Source organism: Brachionichthys hirsutus, chromosome 21 (assembly GCF_040956055.1).
Source record: "Brachionichthys hirsutus isolate HB-005 chromosome 21, CSIRO-AGI_Bhir_v1, whole genome shotgun sequence".
NCBI lineage: Eukaryota > Metazoa > Chordata > Actinopteri > Lophiiformes > Brachionichthyidae > Brachionichthys > Brachionichthys hirsutus.
Window position 1 is genome coordinate 8,871,422 of NC_090917.1, and position 16,900 is coordinate 8,888,321.

General features: G+C 46.2%; 1 protein-coding gene across 1 annotated transcript in view; it reads right to left on the reverse strand.

The window, feature by feature from the left end:
* The window catches only part of dnah9 (dynein, axonemal, heavy chain 9), a 90,913-nt gene that overhangs the window by 11,069 nt on the left and 62,944 nt on the right, over positions 1-16,900 (reverse strand). Inside the window, exons 64-71 of the mRNA XM_068754542.1 lie at positions 14,156-14,320; positions 12,552-12,692; positions 10,785-10,955; positions 10,496-10,618; positions 7,359-7,552; positions 6,427-6,575; positions 4,136-4,263; positions 1,164-1,391 (exon numbers count right to left, since the gene is read on the reverse strand). Coding sequence (XP_068610643.1) covers positions 1,164-1,391; positions 4,136-4,263; positions 6,427-6,575; positions 7,359-7,552; positions 10,496-10,618; positions 10,785-10,955; positions 12,552-12,692; positions 14,156-14,320 — 1,299 coding nt within the window. The remainder of the gene's footprint in view (positions 1-1,163; positions 1,392-4,135; positions 4,264-6,426; positions 6,576-7,358; positions 7,553-10,495; positions 10,619-10,784; positions 10,956-12,551; positions 12,693-14,155; positions 14,321-16,900) is intronic.

Sequence of the window (16,900 nt, forward strand, 5' to 3'; positions counted from 1 at the left end):
ATCAAACAGATAAACACACATCGGCAAAGGGAGCTGAGCACGCCGGTAACGGTGTGGAGGAGGACGCATCGAGGTAAAGCTCAGATAGAGCGGAGAGGCGATAAGGCAGAGAGAGGCTTGGAGAGGCCTGTCCCCCTGCAGAATGGAACAGAACGAGCAGATCCTAGAACTGGAACCAGAACCTCAAATTCATACCGATGAACACTTTGTTAAATCAATGTCGTATAGGACAAGAAATGCAGAAGATGCCTTTTGGGATCAAGCCCTTACCAAATGATACAAAGCACATGCTCAGGTAGGCATTTCATTAAACTTTGGTTTTCAGTAGCTGCTTCGAGCAGCCGCCGCGGTGAGGTCGCTGCTTTCTGGTGAGGAGTTAAAGAGCGTGCTGCAGCGGGAGGGAAGGGAATAATGTCATCTGTCGTAAGCCTGTCAGTAGCAGTGGCGTAATAACGCTCATTTTAGTCTGTCAATGTTTTATTTTTGTTCCTCAATAAATAAAGATGTCTGCCCATGGAGTAAACAAAGTTAATGAGAAATCTGAAAGAGTGACACTGCAGGCGTCAAAGTCTACATCAACCTACGGTGCGGCAGCAGCCAGGCTAATTATTTGTCACTTCAAACGACCCCTTTCATATCAAACATTAGAGCAAAAATGAATTTAAAAAATCAAGAATTTAAGCTTTGACACTTTACATATTGGGTAAACATGTATTTGTATCAGGGTGATCTTTATTTAGTACAGTCAGAGCTACAATCTGTGCAATATACGTGAATTAAAGTGTGAACCGAGAACATCACTTGGAGCACAGACCTCCTCCAAGCAGCTCGTTCCCCTCCTAACTGGATCTACACCGTCCACATGGTGATCTGGATCATCATCAAAATGTTCTAGATTGTTCTTGGTATCTTTATACACCAACCATGAAAAGTAAAAGTGAATCAGAGTTGATTTCATGAATGGGTTTTAATGTTAATATTAATTTTTTTTCCAAACATCATTCTCGATCCGATCCAGATGAAATTCTGAGTTATGTTGCTAACAGTTGAACAAACGGACCCCCCAGCGGAGATCAAAATGATATAAAGTGAACATTCTCATGGTTTTAGCAAATGACTTTGCGCTCTTGTTGCTGGATGACATCACGCCAACGGTGCATTACCTGGTTGAAGTTGTCCAGGGACTTGTGCAGGTTGGCGTGCATGCCGGTCGGGGGTTCGTTAGTAATCTTGATGGAGTTCTCCAGGATGCCCTGTGGGATGATGTGACCCTCGGGGGTGGAGGACGGCTCCGCACTGACAAACACCCTGAAGTTTTCGTGGCTGCCCTCGGCGTGCTGCTCCAGCAGCTTCTCTAGCGTGCTCAGCCAGCGAGCCACCAGGTGGATGTTCTGCAGGAAGAGGAATAGCAAACAGCATCAGCAAGTGTAGGGTTAAATACAAGTTGAAGGTGGGTAGACAGGGGGGGGGGGGCACCTGACTTTACATTAATCTGCATGGAAGAATGACATCTCCCCCTTGAGTAGAGAGCTTTCCACCCAGACAATGCTTCTTTGCAGGAGATTAGCGGATAGCACATAATAGCTTGATGCAGTATTTATGCTGGAATATAAGCAAAAAGGACAAATTAAAATGTTACGTCTTCGCTCTTCTCCGTGACATTGCTGCGAGACTAAATGAAGCCATTTGCATGTTGCTGGCATTTAGAGACAGTTCTCAAGCATAGCTGCAGCCTGGCCTTCCTGCATATGCACCTGTCAGTGCAGCGCGACCACTGGAGCTGACTATATAAGCCAAGACCCCCACGTCTCCCACGTCTCCCCAGGCAGCAATGGCCATCCCCTATCGCTAATTGCAGCACCAACAACTCATTAATTCATAAGCCTCTTTACTTTCTCATTTCCATATTTAATCTTCCTCGTGATGGCTGAAGTTATGCCTCTTTCCAAACGACGGGACATGACAGGGAGCCTAACATCAAGAGAAAGAGAAGCGCTTTCCATTGTGTCTGAGCGAAGGAAGCTTGAAGGGTAGGCGATAAGTAAGTCTGCGTCTTATGCCTGAGAGAATAATGAAAGGTTTACAAATTAAAAGGCCATATCAAAGCGCTCTTTCATCAGTACAAGCCTTCTTCAACTCCTCTTGACATGGAAATAGTTTGGCAATAAAGGGAGCCAACAGAAGAAGTGAGAGGCTTGCCATTGAACTTGTCACTGTAATGAAACCATTCATCCTCCAGCTGCGGGGGGGAGGCGAGGGGGAGGAACAGAGGGAGAGAGACAGACCAGCGGGCAGACAGACAAACAAGACAAAGGTGAAGTCACTGCTTTATGGCTTTTTAATTAACTTTCAGGTGTGCTTTCCCCGCTAACATCCTCTCCAGGCCTGCAGCCTCTGTGATGCTGCACCGATGCTGCATCGCACAATCAGACATTTACATAATAATAAAGAATCTAAAACCCATTATAAAACACCGCTGGCCAGGTCCATGATGCATTGCTATCACAGACCACACAACCTGGGGATGCAGTGATGACACACCCTGGCACCCACACACAAATATAAATACACACACACACACACACAAACCCCCAAACACACATCAAAGGACAGACACCGTGGACAGCTGCACAGCTGGGCTCCTCCACCATGGAGGCGCCGCGGTGGTGGAGGAGCAGCCAGACTGACGTAGGAATCGTCGAATCGTCGCATAATTAATTACGCATCAAATAGGGGATCTGCCAATGACCTGGCCCTCAGCTGATGGGGGGGTAAAGGTGGAGGGAGAAACAGGAAGGGCTTTGACAGGTAGGCGGTAAGCTGGGATGAGAAGGTGAGGCAGCAGGTTATTCTGCAAGGTGGGAGGACATGAGCAATAACAAGAGGGTGGAAGGGTTGGAGAGTATAAATGATGCATGTTGGAATGATGTGGGAGGAAGAAAGGAGACAGAAGACACCTTTCCTCCCCTCCTCAGGGCCACCGGGCTGGCAGACAAGCAGCTGCCGATGACGGAGCAGGTGGGCAGTGCGTTGCCACGGGGACAAGGCCGTTTTAAACCAATTGATCCAGATTGTTAAGCAAAGGTAATTAAACAAATGCTTGTTTCTGCTATCCTTGGTCTGGAGAATCTGAAGAGTGATGGTGCCCCAGTTTGCTTTAAACTTCTACCAGCTGTGTGAATTACAAGGAAAGGGTGTCCCGCAGTGCCTGGTCTGCAGTTCATATCTGTCGATACGTCCCATTAGAATTCCACCAAGGTTTCCACTTAAAATGCAAACAGCCGCTCTCCCCTCCGGATGAGAAGGGAACAAACACCGCAGCTGTAGATATTGTACTGTATAATGATGGGGCCCTTTCAGCCAGGAATTCTCAAAGAAAATTAAACTCACTTTTCCATGAGATAAACCTGGGAGGAAAATAAACAGCCCATCGGGTGAGCAACGAAAAAGAGCGTTCATTCAGAACGTGGACCGATGAGACCGATCCACCTCATCCCACCACCGGAAACGAAAGCAATCCGGCATCGATGTGTTTGACTCTATGTTTATGATTTAACAGCCTTTGAGAGGTTTAGCTTTGCTCCAATTCAGTTAGAATGTTTAAATTTCATCTTTAAATGTTTGAGCATCAAGGCTAATGATGGAATCTCACCATCACGACACTGTCATTAAAGATTCATTAGCTGGCTCTGTCTGTCAGAGATGGGGAGTTGAAGAACATGAGTATTTCTCCCCAGATTTAAAGCCACAGTGCTTTGTCGTCTCCTGTGTGGGATGGGAATGATGGTGCTGTACCTGTAATGCATCTACAGTACCCGTAATGCTGCTACTGTACCCGTAATGCTGATAGTGTACCCGTAATGCTGCTACTGTATCTATAATGCTGATAGTGTACCCGTAATGCTACTACTGTACTTGTAACGCTGGTACTCTACTTGTAATGCTGGTACTGTACTTGTAACGCTGGTACTCTACTTGTAACGCTGGTACTGTACATGTAATGCTGGTACTGTACCCGTAATGCTGCTACTGTACATGTAGTGCTGCTACTGTACTTGTAATGCTGGTACTGTACATGTAGTGCTGCTACTGTACTTGTAATGCTGGTACTGTACCCGTAATGCTGGTACTGTACCTGTAATATGACCCAGTGGCCGTTCTTGGCTGCCAAACTGAGCGCTTGTTCAGCAATGACCTCCTGACCCTGACCCAGAGAAACGTTGTGGAAGTTCTTGTTGTCGAATGTGAAGCCCAGCTTCTTCCCTGAAAGGAAACACACGGTTAACATTTCACACCAACCCCCCTCCAGACTGACCCCAGTGGGGGTGAGACAGTCGGATCGATGGTGATTTATTTCTACAGGTTCAGGTGCAGCTTTGTGCGTGTCGCTCCAGAATGATTGTTAAGGGCCGGACTTCTTAAACAGAAGCAGTCACAAGCTCGAGGTAGTGGGTGAGTGGTCTGGACAGAGGCATTCCTTTACTGCCTCTGCCTTTTATTCATTGATGATCATTGATTTAAAGTTATATTTTGCGTTTGGTGAGACACGGCCAGCTGAGAGAGGCGTCTGCCACTAAATGAAGGTGTTTCACTTATTTCTACTGAGGCCTTGCAGGACTTGCTGATGTGTCTAAAGTTGTCCATTTGTTGACTTGAAAATATAAACGGTGACTGAATGTCATTCTCCTGCATCGAGCTCCACACCGATGGAAGGCGGCCTATCAAGGCTATCAAGCTATCGGCACTAGGACCTACAGAAGCCCTGGCCTGAGCAGCGTCGTGGTGCAACGATGAGCTCTAAAGCTAAAGAATGAGTTCTGGAGATTCAGCTCAAGCACGACTGATTTACTTAATGAACTCCTGCTGCTCTTCATCATGATCCCCATCTCTTCATCAGACCAGACTCCAAGCTCACACTGCTAGGCTGTGAACTTCACTACAGTTACACGAAGCTTATGCTATCTAAGACAAGTCCACCCTGGATTTGCCCCCTCTTGCCCCCAGTGGCCTCCCCCTCAGTTTATTAGCAATAAAACACATCCGGTTACCGCTTCTAATGAGAAGTGTCTGCATCGAGATCCACTGGTTAGCGACCAGAATGGAAAGAACACATTTGTACAATTGAAATTAATAGAGAGATGACTGAGATAACAACCCCCCCCCCCAGGTAAGGCCCATTAACTAAATCACCTCCAGTCTAGCCATTGAGATTTAGCTCAAACAATACAATTATTTATATCTGTTTCATTAAATCCTCAAACCTGGCAGATAGTGAGGATTTTTTTTCTCGGGTAAATTAGTCCCCTGGAGAGCATAAAAAATCGCATCACCTATCTAATGAAAATCTAATTGAGGCCTAATACCAGTGAGAAAGCAATAGTCACAGCTCTAATGGAAAAGCACATCTTTGTGGTTTGGCTTAATGCGGCCGCTGCCGCTCATCATCCCGACGTTCGCTCTGCAGCACACTCCTGCTTGCTTACTTTTCACTTTGATGTGATTGACGAAGCTCAAAGCGAGGGTGTTAATAATCAATAATCACACCCCTTGCAGGCAGCTCCCTCTTATGATAATAGGAGAGGATGATGGATTTAACACGGGGCCAAAGGTCTTCCTGCAGCAGCTCTGTGGCTGATTTCAGCTGCTGCTCCCTTGGATAAAAGTGTTTGCCCAAATGGAACATTTAAAATTAAATTAAATTAAATAAACAGCTAAAAAGCTATTGTGTGTGCCAGGATGAATGATGTTTGGATTCAGAAGGCCATATCAGACGCAAACCGTAAATCAATCATGATGATGAATGACTTTAGATTACTTGATATTTGAAAATGTTCAGTCAGTCGATTATAATGGGAACGCTGAGGAAATATCCTTGTTCCAGTTAAATGATGCCATCACTGAAATCTGAATGTTTCATAGTTTCACTGCAAACGCTGACGGGAATCATTTGGCAGCCGGATTGGTTCTGTGTTCCAGGTGAGCTCAAAAAGCTTCTTCTGTTTGTAGTGAACAATTCAAACTGGCGCATCCGGCTGCCATCCGCATTGTCCACACACAAGAACGTAAAATACGTCTTAAAGCAATGGCATTTCAGTTTCTGCTGGCCCAAACACACCAGTGGAATCAACTCCTGTGTCCGTGACCTTTCCTACAATCCCTTCCATCTACCCAATCTGACTGGCAGAGACACACAGCAGATGTGCTGGGATTACTGATTTCCTGGCTGATAATGCTATTCAGCAGGAATGAAAGTGGGATGCAGGTGTGGAGGTGCTGCAGGTCTACACTTCAAGAAGAAGCCTGCATTTTGCTGTGATACAGAAGTGGAAGGCAAACAGGGAACGGAAGGGAACATGCTCAGAGAAAACTGCAGGAGACACTTGGAGGCGGGATTTTGCATCTTATCAGGGATGAAACCAGAATTACCATGCTTCTCCACATCCTTCAAAGGGTCGACTCCAGGAGAGAGGATGAAGAACATGGGCGTAGCTGGACCCGACTCTTCAAAGGAGACAGCAAAGTCAAGAGATCTGCCAATCACGTACCTGCTCCCCAGTCTCTCCTCCACAAAGTCCCTGCAGGGAGAACATGATTTTAATATCTGAGTAACCTCAGGCAGGCAGCTTCCTGCAGAAAAGGTGAACTCCAGCCACAACGATGTTGTCTGGACTAAAGTCTTCATCCTAGAAAACATTATTGATTTCTCAGTTTTGTAAAAATATCAGTATTTAAGTCATGTTTTGCAGAGAGAGCAGAAAAACAAAAAGGCCAAAGCAATCCATTGCTACCTGTATATTGTATAAATGTCCGTAGGCCTGTGCTTTACTGATGAAAGCCAGTTACATGAGTTTAGCTTCCTTTTCATTCCCTAGCACACGTTGGAGCAGCAAAGTGGGGGAGGATATACGAACACTGCAACCATTAAACACAACACTAAATGAGCGACAGCCACAAATCGTTGCAGGTAAACTAATATTGGTGTCATTCCAATACCAATCAGGTAAAAATCCAGGCAGAGTAGAGACGTTTTCATATTTACAAACGAGTTTATATCCGCCTTCATATCTGTACCAGCAAGGAAAGTCCAGTATTTGTCTGGCTCTGGGAGACGTCACGCATTTTCTGGGTTTGCTGGGATGATGGGATCCAGAATGACACCAGTAAAAAAACATGACATTTTAATTGGGGGGGGTCATTGCATTGTCCTGCAGAGCTTTGTAAATGCTGCTACTGCTCCAGACCAGAAACAGCAGAGAGTACAGACACCCTGTCAGCTCAAACACCTTTTCCAAACACCACAGGTTAGTAAGCGCCTTCAGATTCCATAGCAACAGCTGAGCTACGACTCCACTTCTCACCTGACCGCATACGTCATCCGGTCCGGCCTTAGGGCCCTCATCATGCAAAGCCTCTGCAGCGAGGTCTTGCTCTTCCATTCCTGGGGGAATTTCTCCTTTTCTGGGCACTCGGACTCCACAAACTTCTTCCAGCGCTTGGCAGAGCCCTCGATGTCTCTGTCCAGGTTCCTGAACTCTTCCATGGAGCAGAGGGACTAGTGTTGGGAGGGAAGTGCTGCTAGTTAGTGATCAGCGATGCACGTTAAAGTTTCAGAGAAATATCACAATGCAAAGCAAAATAAGAGGACGTGATCAACATCGTCATGTGATTCATTGTCTGTCTGAAACGAACCAATCAGGGCAATCAACCATCATTTTAGAAATCTACAGGAAAGATTAACCATATAGATAAGAATATATCCTTAAAAATGAGACTAATAACAGACGCATGTCTGTCATATTAAAGTCCTGCACAGGGACGTTGCTGTACCAACGACTGGCCGGCTTGTAGAACCTCAGCCATCCGGCCGGCACCGTAATCTGAACAGGGGAAAACGGACTTTGATGGCGTGCAGATCTCAGATGAACTCCTGATGGGCTGTTCCCCTCAGAGGACCGTTTGATCCAAAATAGAAGTGGACAAAATATCCATGTGATCCCATGGAATCGGCTTTCCTCTACCTGCGCACCGCTGGGCGCGAGGTGGTAAGGTGGAGCAGGACAAATTGGCTCAGCACACATTTCAGCTCTCGGTGTTTAATTACCACAGGCAGCTGGCAATTTGTCAGACACAGCGAGTGGAGAATACACCGGGACTCGAGGGACGGCTGCTCGGCTAATATTATCAAGAGGCCCAAACAATCAGATGATCTTATCTCCATTTAAGCTTTCAAACCGATTATGCTCCCAAATGCGATAAGAAAATTGAGTGACAGAATTTGATTTGCAGGGCCTTAAACATCCATGGTGGGGGAAAGGCCATCTCCAGAACCTCAGAGGGGTTTAGGTTAAGTTAATATTCTAGGCGGCACAGAGTAAAAAATTCATGAGCCTGAGAGGCTGAAAAAAACACGCCGCCATCGGGGTTTAGCTTGCTGCTAAACCGATGTGACAAGAGACGGAGCGCTGCTGCTCGACGTCCAGAGGCCTGCTTCTCCAGATCCAGACCTCTGCTCCCGAAGAGGAAGCACAGCAGAGTTTGTTCTGGCGTCGTTCCGATGCGACACTGCACCGGGGTCGCCGAGCTGGACTGGGCTCCAGAGAATCCTACGGCAGCTCTTTAAAGCGTGTTTATGGCAACGCTGTTGCCGGGAGACCGAGCTGCTCAGATGTCATCAGACACTGCATGGAGCGGCTAAGTGCTCCATGACTCAAGGGACACGCACATCAGTCATGCCTCTGCGACATGACTGGCCGGAGGGAGACGCGGCTTGGGAAGACACATCAGTTAAACGTCCCTGCAGTGGAGAGCGATTTCATCGAAGGGCACCCTAATGGAATCTAAATGTAACACCGTCTACTACTATGTATTCTGACATGGTTTGGGTTGCTGCAGATTTGTGTGAACGTGATAAGAATGTTTATGGAAGCATTCACAGCTAGAGGAGAGTGATGTAATGACCTCCGGCAAGGCGCGGCGGCGGCCATGTGATCGCCGGCGTTTGTCTGTGCGTCCTTTAGCAAGATAACTCAAAACATTCTGAACAGATCTGGACAGATTAAATCTTTGTAGTGATCCAGAAGAGATCCTGCATTCTGGATCACTTTGAACTTATCGTAAACATTACAGTCAATGGAGCGTAAACATTTGTTCCTCAATATCTCGGTTGATTATTGACCGATGTTTATGGAATTTAACACAGTTATGTAGGGGGGGGGGGGGGGGGGGGGTGTCTCTATCTCATTTGGATCGGATCCAGAATGGAGTCACGAAAAAATATAAAATCTTAACATTAAAACCCATTTATGGATCAACTCTGATTCACTTTGACTTTTCATGTTGGTATTTAAATATACCAAGAACAATCTAGAACCTTCTGGCGCTGATCCAGATCACCATGTGGACGGTGCAGATCCAGTAAGGAGGGGAACGAGCTGCTTGGGGGAGGTCTGCGCTCTCTGAGTGCTTTTCTAGCTTCATTTATATTTTAATATGCATCTTAGATCAAACCTCAAGTAGCACAAGCTCAGCACAGCAGAGAGTAGGAAGTAACAAAACTAATGCCTATTGCTATAACATCCGACTTCAAATAAAACAAATAAACCATTCCTATCGTATATTTGTACAAGGCTTGACTGTTTTAACTGATCACATTGTGTTTATCCCTCCTTATCTGAAGACAACCAATGATGGTAGGGTATAGACTGCTGTGGAATATAATGATTTGAAGCACATCACGCTGCTTTAACATGGGGACACGGTTTCGTAGTAATGGCTACTGGCAGTCTGAGTTTGGGGCTTAGTGCACAGCTGCTAGCTCGGGGTTTGTAGCGTGCAGCCTACAGGATGATCACAAGATCAATGAGTCGGTGGATCTTACCTACCAAGGTCGTACGCATATTTGAGGGGATGGAGGAAACGAAGTCACAGAATAAATGGTCATATTAGCTGTGTCCCAAAATCCAGTATGAGCAGCATTTTTGTAATACAGATTAGTTTACATCAGTGGAGTAATTTATTTTTATTTTATTTGTATTGTTAAATGTCGATGTACGAAGGACTTTCAACGGAAACAAGACCGCAAGGGCTTTTTTGAAATGCTCATCTTAGACAAGATGTTTGACTGTACTTGTACTGTAATATATGCTACTGTTACTGTACTTGTACTCTAACATTCTATCCAATAAATATATTCTTCATCATCAGTACAAAGATGCTACTCGAATAAACCTTCTTTTTTTTGTTAAATATTTGTTGCAAAGAATGCTGAGTAGTGACAAACACCCATTATTGTGTCAAAATAATCCTAAAAAAATGATTCTATTCAAAACGGAGAGCTTAATCTTCTGCTGATTCATTATTCCATTCACCCGATAATTGTTTCCGCCACAGGAACAAGCTTATAGGGTATGTTTGGCCTGACCGCATATTAAGAAGGAGTTTGCTCTGCACTTCTCCACTGCCAATAATGCGTTGTCATCGCTGACTCTTATTGTACCTTGATCCCTCCCCATGAGTGGCTGGACAGGAAATCCACTGGTGACGTTACACCTGGCTGGACGGGATACCTCAGAAGGAAGTCCAGCTCTGCCGGATCTATTTCTTTATTTATCAGCAGGATCTGAGAACACAGAAACGGGAAGGAGTTGTGTTTTCAGCACACGTCGCATTCCCTCTCCACACGATTAGATCCAAACAGGGCCTCCGGTCTCAGAGGCAGCAGAGCCAATGACAAGCTTGCACTCCAAACGAATCATGCAGAAGATGAAGCCGGCTTCTGTTCCTACCTGGAAGGCGAGCTGAGCGATGTACGTGAGCTTGTCATTCTCAAACAGGCCTCTGGTGGTGTACTGGAAAACCGAGGAGGTGATGCTGTCAATTAGGTGAGAGACCCGCTGCTTCAGAGCCTCATCCTGCTCGGCCTTCAGAACTGCTCTCTGGAAAACCACGCTGAACGCCTGAGGACGCACAGGAGCAGGAGTTACTGGTGCGTCCAACGCCGTCTCAGCACCGCGCATCAAACGGTGACCAAAACAGCTACTGCAGAGAAACGCAGACAAATTATGAACCGAAAAAATCTGAAGAGATTCACCAATAATTGGTGTCTTTTGGTGTTTATCAATCATCATCAATGCACCTCTGGCACGATGGACAAAATGCAGTCTGTCATAAAGAAAAAAGAGCTTGCCTGTTCATTATAGAGGAATGCATTCATCCCAAAATGTCTTCTTCCAATACCTTTTATATTCTATTGTGCTGCGTGTGCGCCAGACCTTTATATATCTTCCTTGTCTCCATCCTCTCAACAACAAATAGAGTCACGAAGGAAATGAATCGCCTGCTGCTGTTATGTTGAGAAATAGCATTTGTTTCGCTTGAACTCTTGCACTGTGTTCAGAGCCGTGGTTGGACTCAGGAGCACGTGTGTCAACACTGAGCAGATTATTCAACACGCCGTACATCAAGACTTCACTGGCATGCTCTGAGTCACCTCTTGTGCATGTTAATTATTAATGAAAGCGTTCATCATTTGATGAGAAATGTAATTTATGAGCATTAAGAGCATAATAATCTCCCTTTTATGAACCTTTGCAGGTGGAGCCTTTTTTAGTGCGTGTTTATTTCTTGTCTTTGCAGCGTGTTGAAAAGGTTAGCCGTTAGCTGCTACTTCCAGCAGACAAGAACATTTAAACTGTCGCTTTATCACATTGTGTTTCTGACTGTAAAATAAATGATATCTGTACATCTGTACAAAACAGCTTCCTGCTGCTAGGCAGAACACATAATCAAAACTGTCAGCTGGAAGACACTAAAACATGTGATTGGCTATTACGAGCTGACCTCTTTAACGTTAGTTAAAGGTCACATATTATGGATAACTCACTTTTCCCATGTTTCTTCACTATTATGGAGGGTTTGGGTCCTTATCAACCCAAAAACAGCAAAATGTGTGTGCTGTCATTTGTGTCAGATTAGCATCGTCACATTTACCTGCAACCTTGTGTGAAGATGACAGATTATAGCGCGTTTCATTTCTACACAATGTCAAAGGTGTATGTATGTATTGTGAAAATTGTATTGTTAAATTTCGGTGATTTACGTACTAAGGACTTTCAACGGGAACAAGACCGCAAGGGCTTTTTTGAAATGCTCCTCTTAGACAGGATGTTTGACTGTACTTGTACTGTAATACATGCTACTGTGTGACTGTACTTGTACTCTAACATTCTATCAAATAAATATATTCATTATCATCCTTCTAAACCTGTCTCCATTTGATTACGCTCAGAAACAACTCGGGCGAGAGCTGCTTCCTGCAGTTGGGAGTGATTGCAAGCCATATCTCAGACTGCCGCGCCTCAGCGCTCGCTGGCTGACAGTAAGCAAGACATTACGCTCTACATAACCACATCAGGGAGCCACAAACACAATAAACGCAGGGCAAAGAGCATAAAGCACTCAAAGCAAAGGGAAGAAATGGGGGAGGAGCAGAGGGGTTTCGCTGAGGGCCCGTTTGGCAGGGAGGAAACATTGCATGTCAGGAGTCAGGATACCTTGAGAGAGAACTGGTACATCGGGTGGATTTTATTGAGGTCGTTCATTATGAAGTACAATAAGGAAGCCCGTGCTGCTGCTGGTCGGTAGTGCTCCCGAGTCTCGTTGATCTTAGCCTCCGTCACCTTGGCTTCTTTTACCTGAAGCAAAGACAGAAAGCGGATCACAGACACAAACATGCGAGAACACACTCGGGATCCAACAACCAGCTTATGATGAAATTGAGCCTCGTCCAATAAAACAGCCTTGGATGGAGAGCAAAGTTATTCCAATTTCACGCTTCGAGCTCAAATGTTCTCACCGTGGGTGAAACATGACAATTACGGGGGGGATTTACCCAGCAAATGTCTGTGCAATTATACTTAAGATCGGACATCTTCAAAGGCAGTGCTCATCTCCTTGCTGCCAGTACACACACCCTCACATCATCTTATAGTGCCGGTACTTCCATAGTGTCTAAAGTACCAGAGCGATCAGTAACTCCGCCCTGAGGTGAAATGATCTGATTCCTCTCCAAAAAACGGATGAAGAGAAAACTGAGCTTAAAGACTCGGCTGCGTCCACACACGCAGAATTATTCTCTGTATTTGAATTAGCAATTACATAAAGGGGCGGAGACTAATCGAGATGGACCTTTTTGCACTGTTAACTTAAACACTACCCAAATAGAGCAGGTCTCGACAACAAACTCGAAATGACAGAGACCCAACATTCTCCCTGAGAGAGAACTTGGTGACGGTTGCAAGGAAAAAACTGTCAATGAACTCGTTTCGTTCCCGCAGATAAAGGAAGGAGATCGAAAGCTCCACAGAACGCTGCAGGAAGACGGACAGCCAAAGGTCATGCTTCATCATGTCCACCGTTTACTTGTGTGTGTGGCTTAGCCCTGCCTTCACTCTCTCTCTCACACACACGCACACGCACACGCACACACCTCTTTATACTGGATATTCATGGCAGACCAGAGGAGGGAGGAGACCACAGTTTGACCTGGTCACTACTTCTTGACTTGTTGGAACTGCTATTGGCTTAAATCTACTACTTTATGTACTCAACGTTGGTGCCAAAAAATGTAAAATACACAGTAGCATAAGAAGTATGCACTCAGTGGGTGCGTACTTCTTCCAATGCTAATACAGTAGTACCTTGGCATACGAGTATAATTCGTTCCTGGACGGAGCTCAGAACTCAAATCATGTCAAATCAGTTTTTCACATATAAAATAACTGAAAACAATTTCATCCGTTCCGGTGTCTAAAAACAGGGTGTGAGCAGGGATTGGTCGATCAAGTGTGTAGGGTGACCACCTTTAAGCCAATCAATAATAATAATAATCACAATAGCTAGATTGATGGATGACAAAAATTAATATGCAGCAAATTACTAAAGCTCTCATGCTAACCTAAATATGTCGGCATCAATTACTGACATACATTTTCATCATTGTAAGTATGAGTGCATGAGAGATGAGGACGGGAGGCGAGTCTCCCGTCTCCCGCCGTCCCGGCCTCAGCCCTCTACCAGCTCGACACTTTAACTCGCATCAAACTAGTAGCTGATAAACCTAATCAAACGAAATGTAATGAGAAAAAAAGAACCGGACCTTTTCTTCAATCTCTGCAGCAGTGCATTTGGTCGTCTCCAGGTTTTCCACCAGCTCTGTGTCACCCAGGAAGTTCCCTGAAGCTGAGGACAAGCGGGACAGCAGGTTGTCCTCCAGTGTCTTCAGCGTGATCTTGAATCCATTTTGCTGCTTTGTCAGGTCAGACTAAAAACACAGAAACACACTCCTTCAGTGACCTGTTGAGTTCCCATCAGAGACGCTTCCCGTATCATCGCACTGTGGGAGACGTCCAAGGTGTGGGTCAATAGGAGGACACCTCAAAGGCACAGCTAATCAATATGCTCTGCAGCCGCTATCCGGGCATGCGAAGGGCGGGATTAGTCCCATTCCGTTTGGCTGCTCTAACCTCTGCAAAGCACCCCGACCTTTGATTGGATGAGAGCATCGATTGACGAGGGGAGGAAGCGGTGATGGTGAACGCCGGACGTACTTTTCATCTACGCTGTGATTCAGGTGTGAGGTGATTGTGTGTCATTATGAGCCCTCCCCACTCAGTGATGAAGCGTTCCAGGTGTCCCATCAGGATGAGTGCCCCCCCGTCCTCTAACAAGGCGCTTTGAACTCAAGCCGTATGTTTCTCTCAGTGTTCAAGCAGAAAGCGGGACAAAGTTTCACGGCTTCGTCCTGCTCTGTCCTTCATTACCATCGGCGTGTAGCTCCATTGTTTCTGCTCCATAATGACCCTGTTTTATTGGAGCTTCCTTTAGTAGAGGGCTCTGTGACCTTTGGATTGCTGTAATTACAGGAGGGCGGGCTGGTGACTGATAATAGCCGAGGGCTTTTGAGCATGGTGATCCCTCGCAGACGGGGGTGCTGAGAAGTTTCATTGGGGAGGCTCGGGGTGTGGGTTGCGGGTTGGACTTCCCAGTGGCGTAACGTTCCTGTGATAAAAGACAATGCTCCGTTTGCACGGAGGGAGCAGCGAGTTTCAGAGGAGGCACCGTTTAAGAGCTCTCGTTATTGCAGCGCGTCCTATCATCTAAGGAGGGGTGTTTTACGCCATTGTTAAAACCAATTGAGCGACCGTCGTGTTCCATCTTGCTCCGTCTGCAGCAGGAAAGTTCTCCACTGGAACTGGAGAGGAGGAAAAGGCTGGCCTTTTCAGGGAAGACGTCAACACGAGCGCTTCAAGCGGCGAGGGAACGCACCCAATGGCTTGAGTGGTGGACATTTGCCTATGAGTGTCAACCATGACCTTCTGAGCCCAGACGCTAGGCTCCAGGGGGGGGGGTCCAGACATACTAAAACATTCCCAACTCGATCCAGTAATGAGTCACTTTTAATGACCAGCGTTCCTCTGGCACAATGCACATGTAATTACCCCTGCTTGCGAAAAACAAACAATTAGCCGGCGAGCAGAACACGCTCCCCTAATTGGGGTAAAAATGAGACGTTACATCTATCATCTGTAAGGAGAGTGATGACAGAACGCCACGGAGACGCCCTGTTAAGGTGAGCATTTTGGTTCTCATTAACACCAGAGGTCTGAGTGTGAGCGAACAGGATGTCCAGTCCTGCAGAGGGAGGTCGTTACTGTGGTGAAAAGTTCCGCACTGAGCCCCGTGTTGACATTTTAAGCTCCTTAGCCTCGCTGGACTCGGTTAAATGAGAGCTCTTTCACCGGGCCGTCATCTTCTGGCTCAGTGGCAACGATAACCTCATTAAAGGCAAAATGGCAGAGTCACCCCGAGAATACAAACATCGAGAAGCAATTTGCACTTCCGCTATTACTCTGATGATTGTTATCAGCGTGGGTTGTTCCAGTGAACAACAGAAAGCTCTTCAGCGCAGCGTCTCCGTTGCAAGGTGTTTTGATAGCAAGGCAGTGGGAGTGTACGCCCCCCCCCCCCACATCCCACCACCTTCAACTTTCAGAGTTAATTAAAATGATAAGTGAGTTCCAGATCTAGTTTTTTTTCCCTTCACCTTCCGATCGCAGTGAAATGTTAATTAAAGGCTTCATTAAATCACATTTCACTTCTTCTCCATCAGTTTTTTGCTGAGGGGACACGAGGCTTAAAATAACTCCTCCCTCCCTCCATGGTCAGAAAGGAGGCGCTGCACAAAGAGGCCCAACGTAAACAAGGACAGCTCCAGAAAGCCATCAAAATGCAAATAGGACTGTGTTGGAGTAAATCAGCGTGACCCGTTAACAGGGAAACCGCTCTGATCTCACAGAGACGCCGCCGTCCCTTTCCTCTCAACTAACCACAGCCACATTTAAGGACCAGTGGAAGTGTGCGTCTAATTGCTGCGTGCACCAGAACCACTGGCCAATCCATTTCAAATGGCTGACGAGACGAAACGAGCAGATTGTCGATGAGACGAGTGCGAGCCATCGTTAGACTCTGCAGCTTTGATCAAGCGGATTTCCACTTAATGACAAACCTCCACATTCACCGGGTGGACCGTGCTGCGGCTGTCTGACTACCTACTGCTCGTTACGGTCGACAGAAAGCTGCAGCTGGTGATGCGTACCGGCAGCGTCTCGCAGTCAAAGGTCCTCACAACAAAGACAGTCATCCACGTTCAAAGGAGAGACGCTGCTTCAAGCGCCGAGCGTCTGGGGCGGCGTGTGGAACATAAATGAGTCCGCCAAAGCGAAAAGACAAAGATGAAACTCCCTTGAGGATTTGCGATGATGCACAATTCCTGGAGCTTGATGATAAATGGACCCGCGTCCGAGGAACAGTACCCGGGGTCGCTACAGCACAACGGTAAACT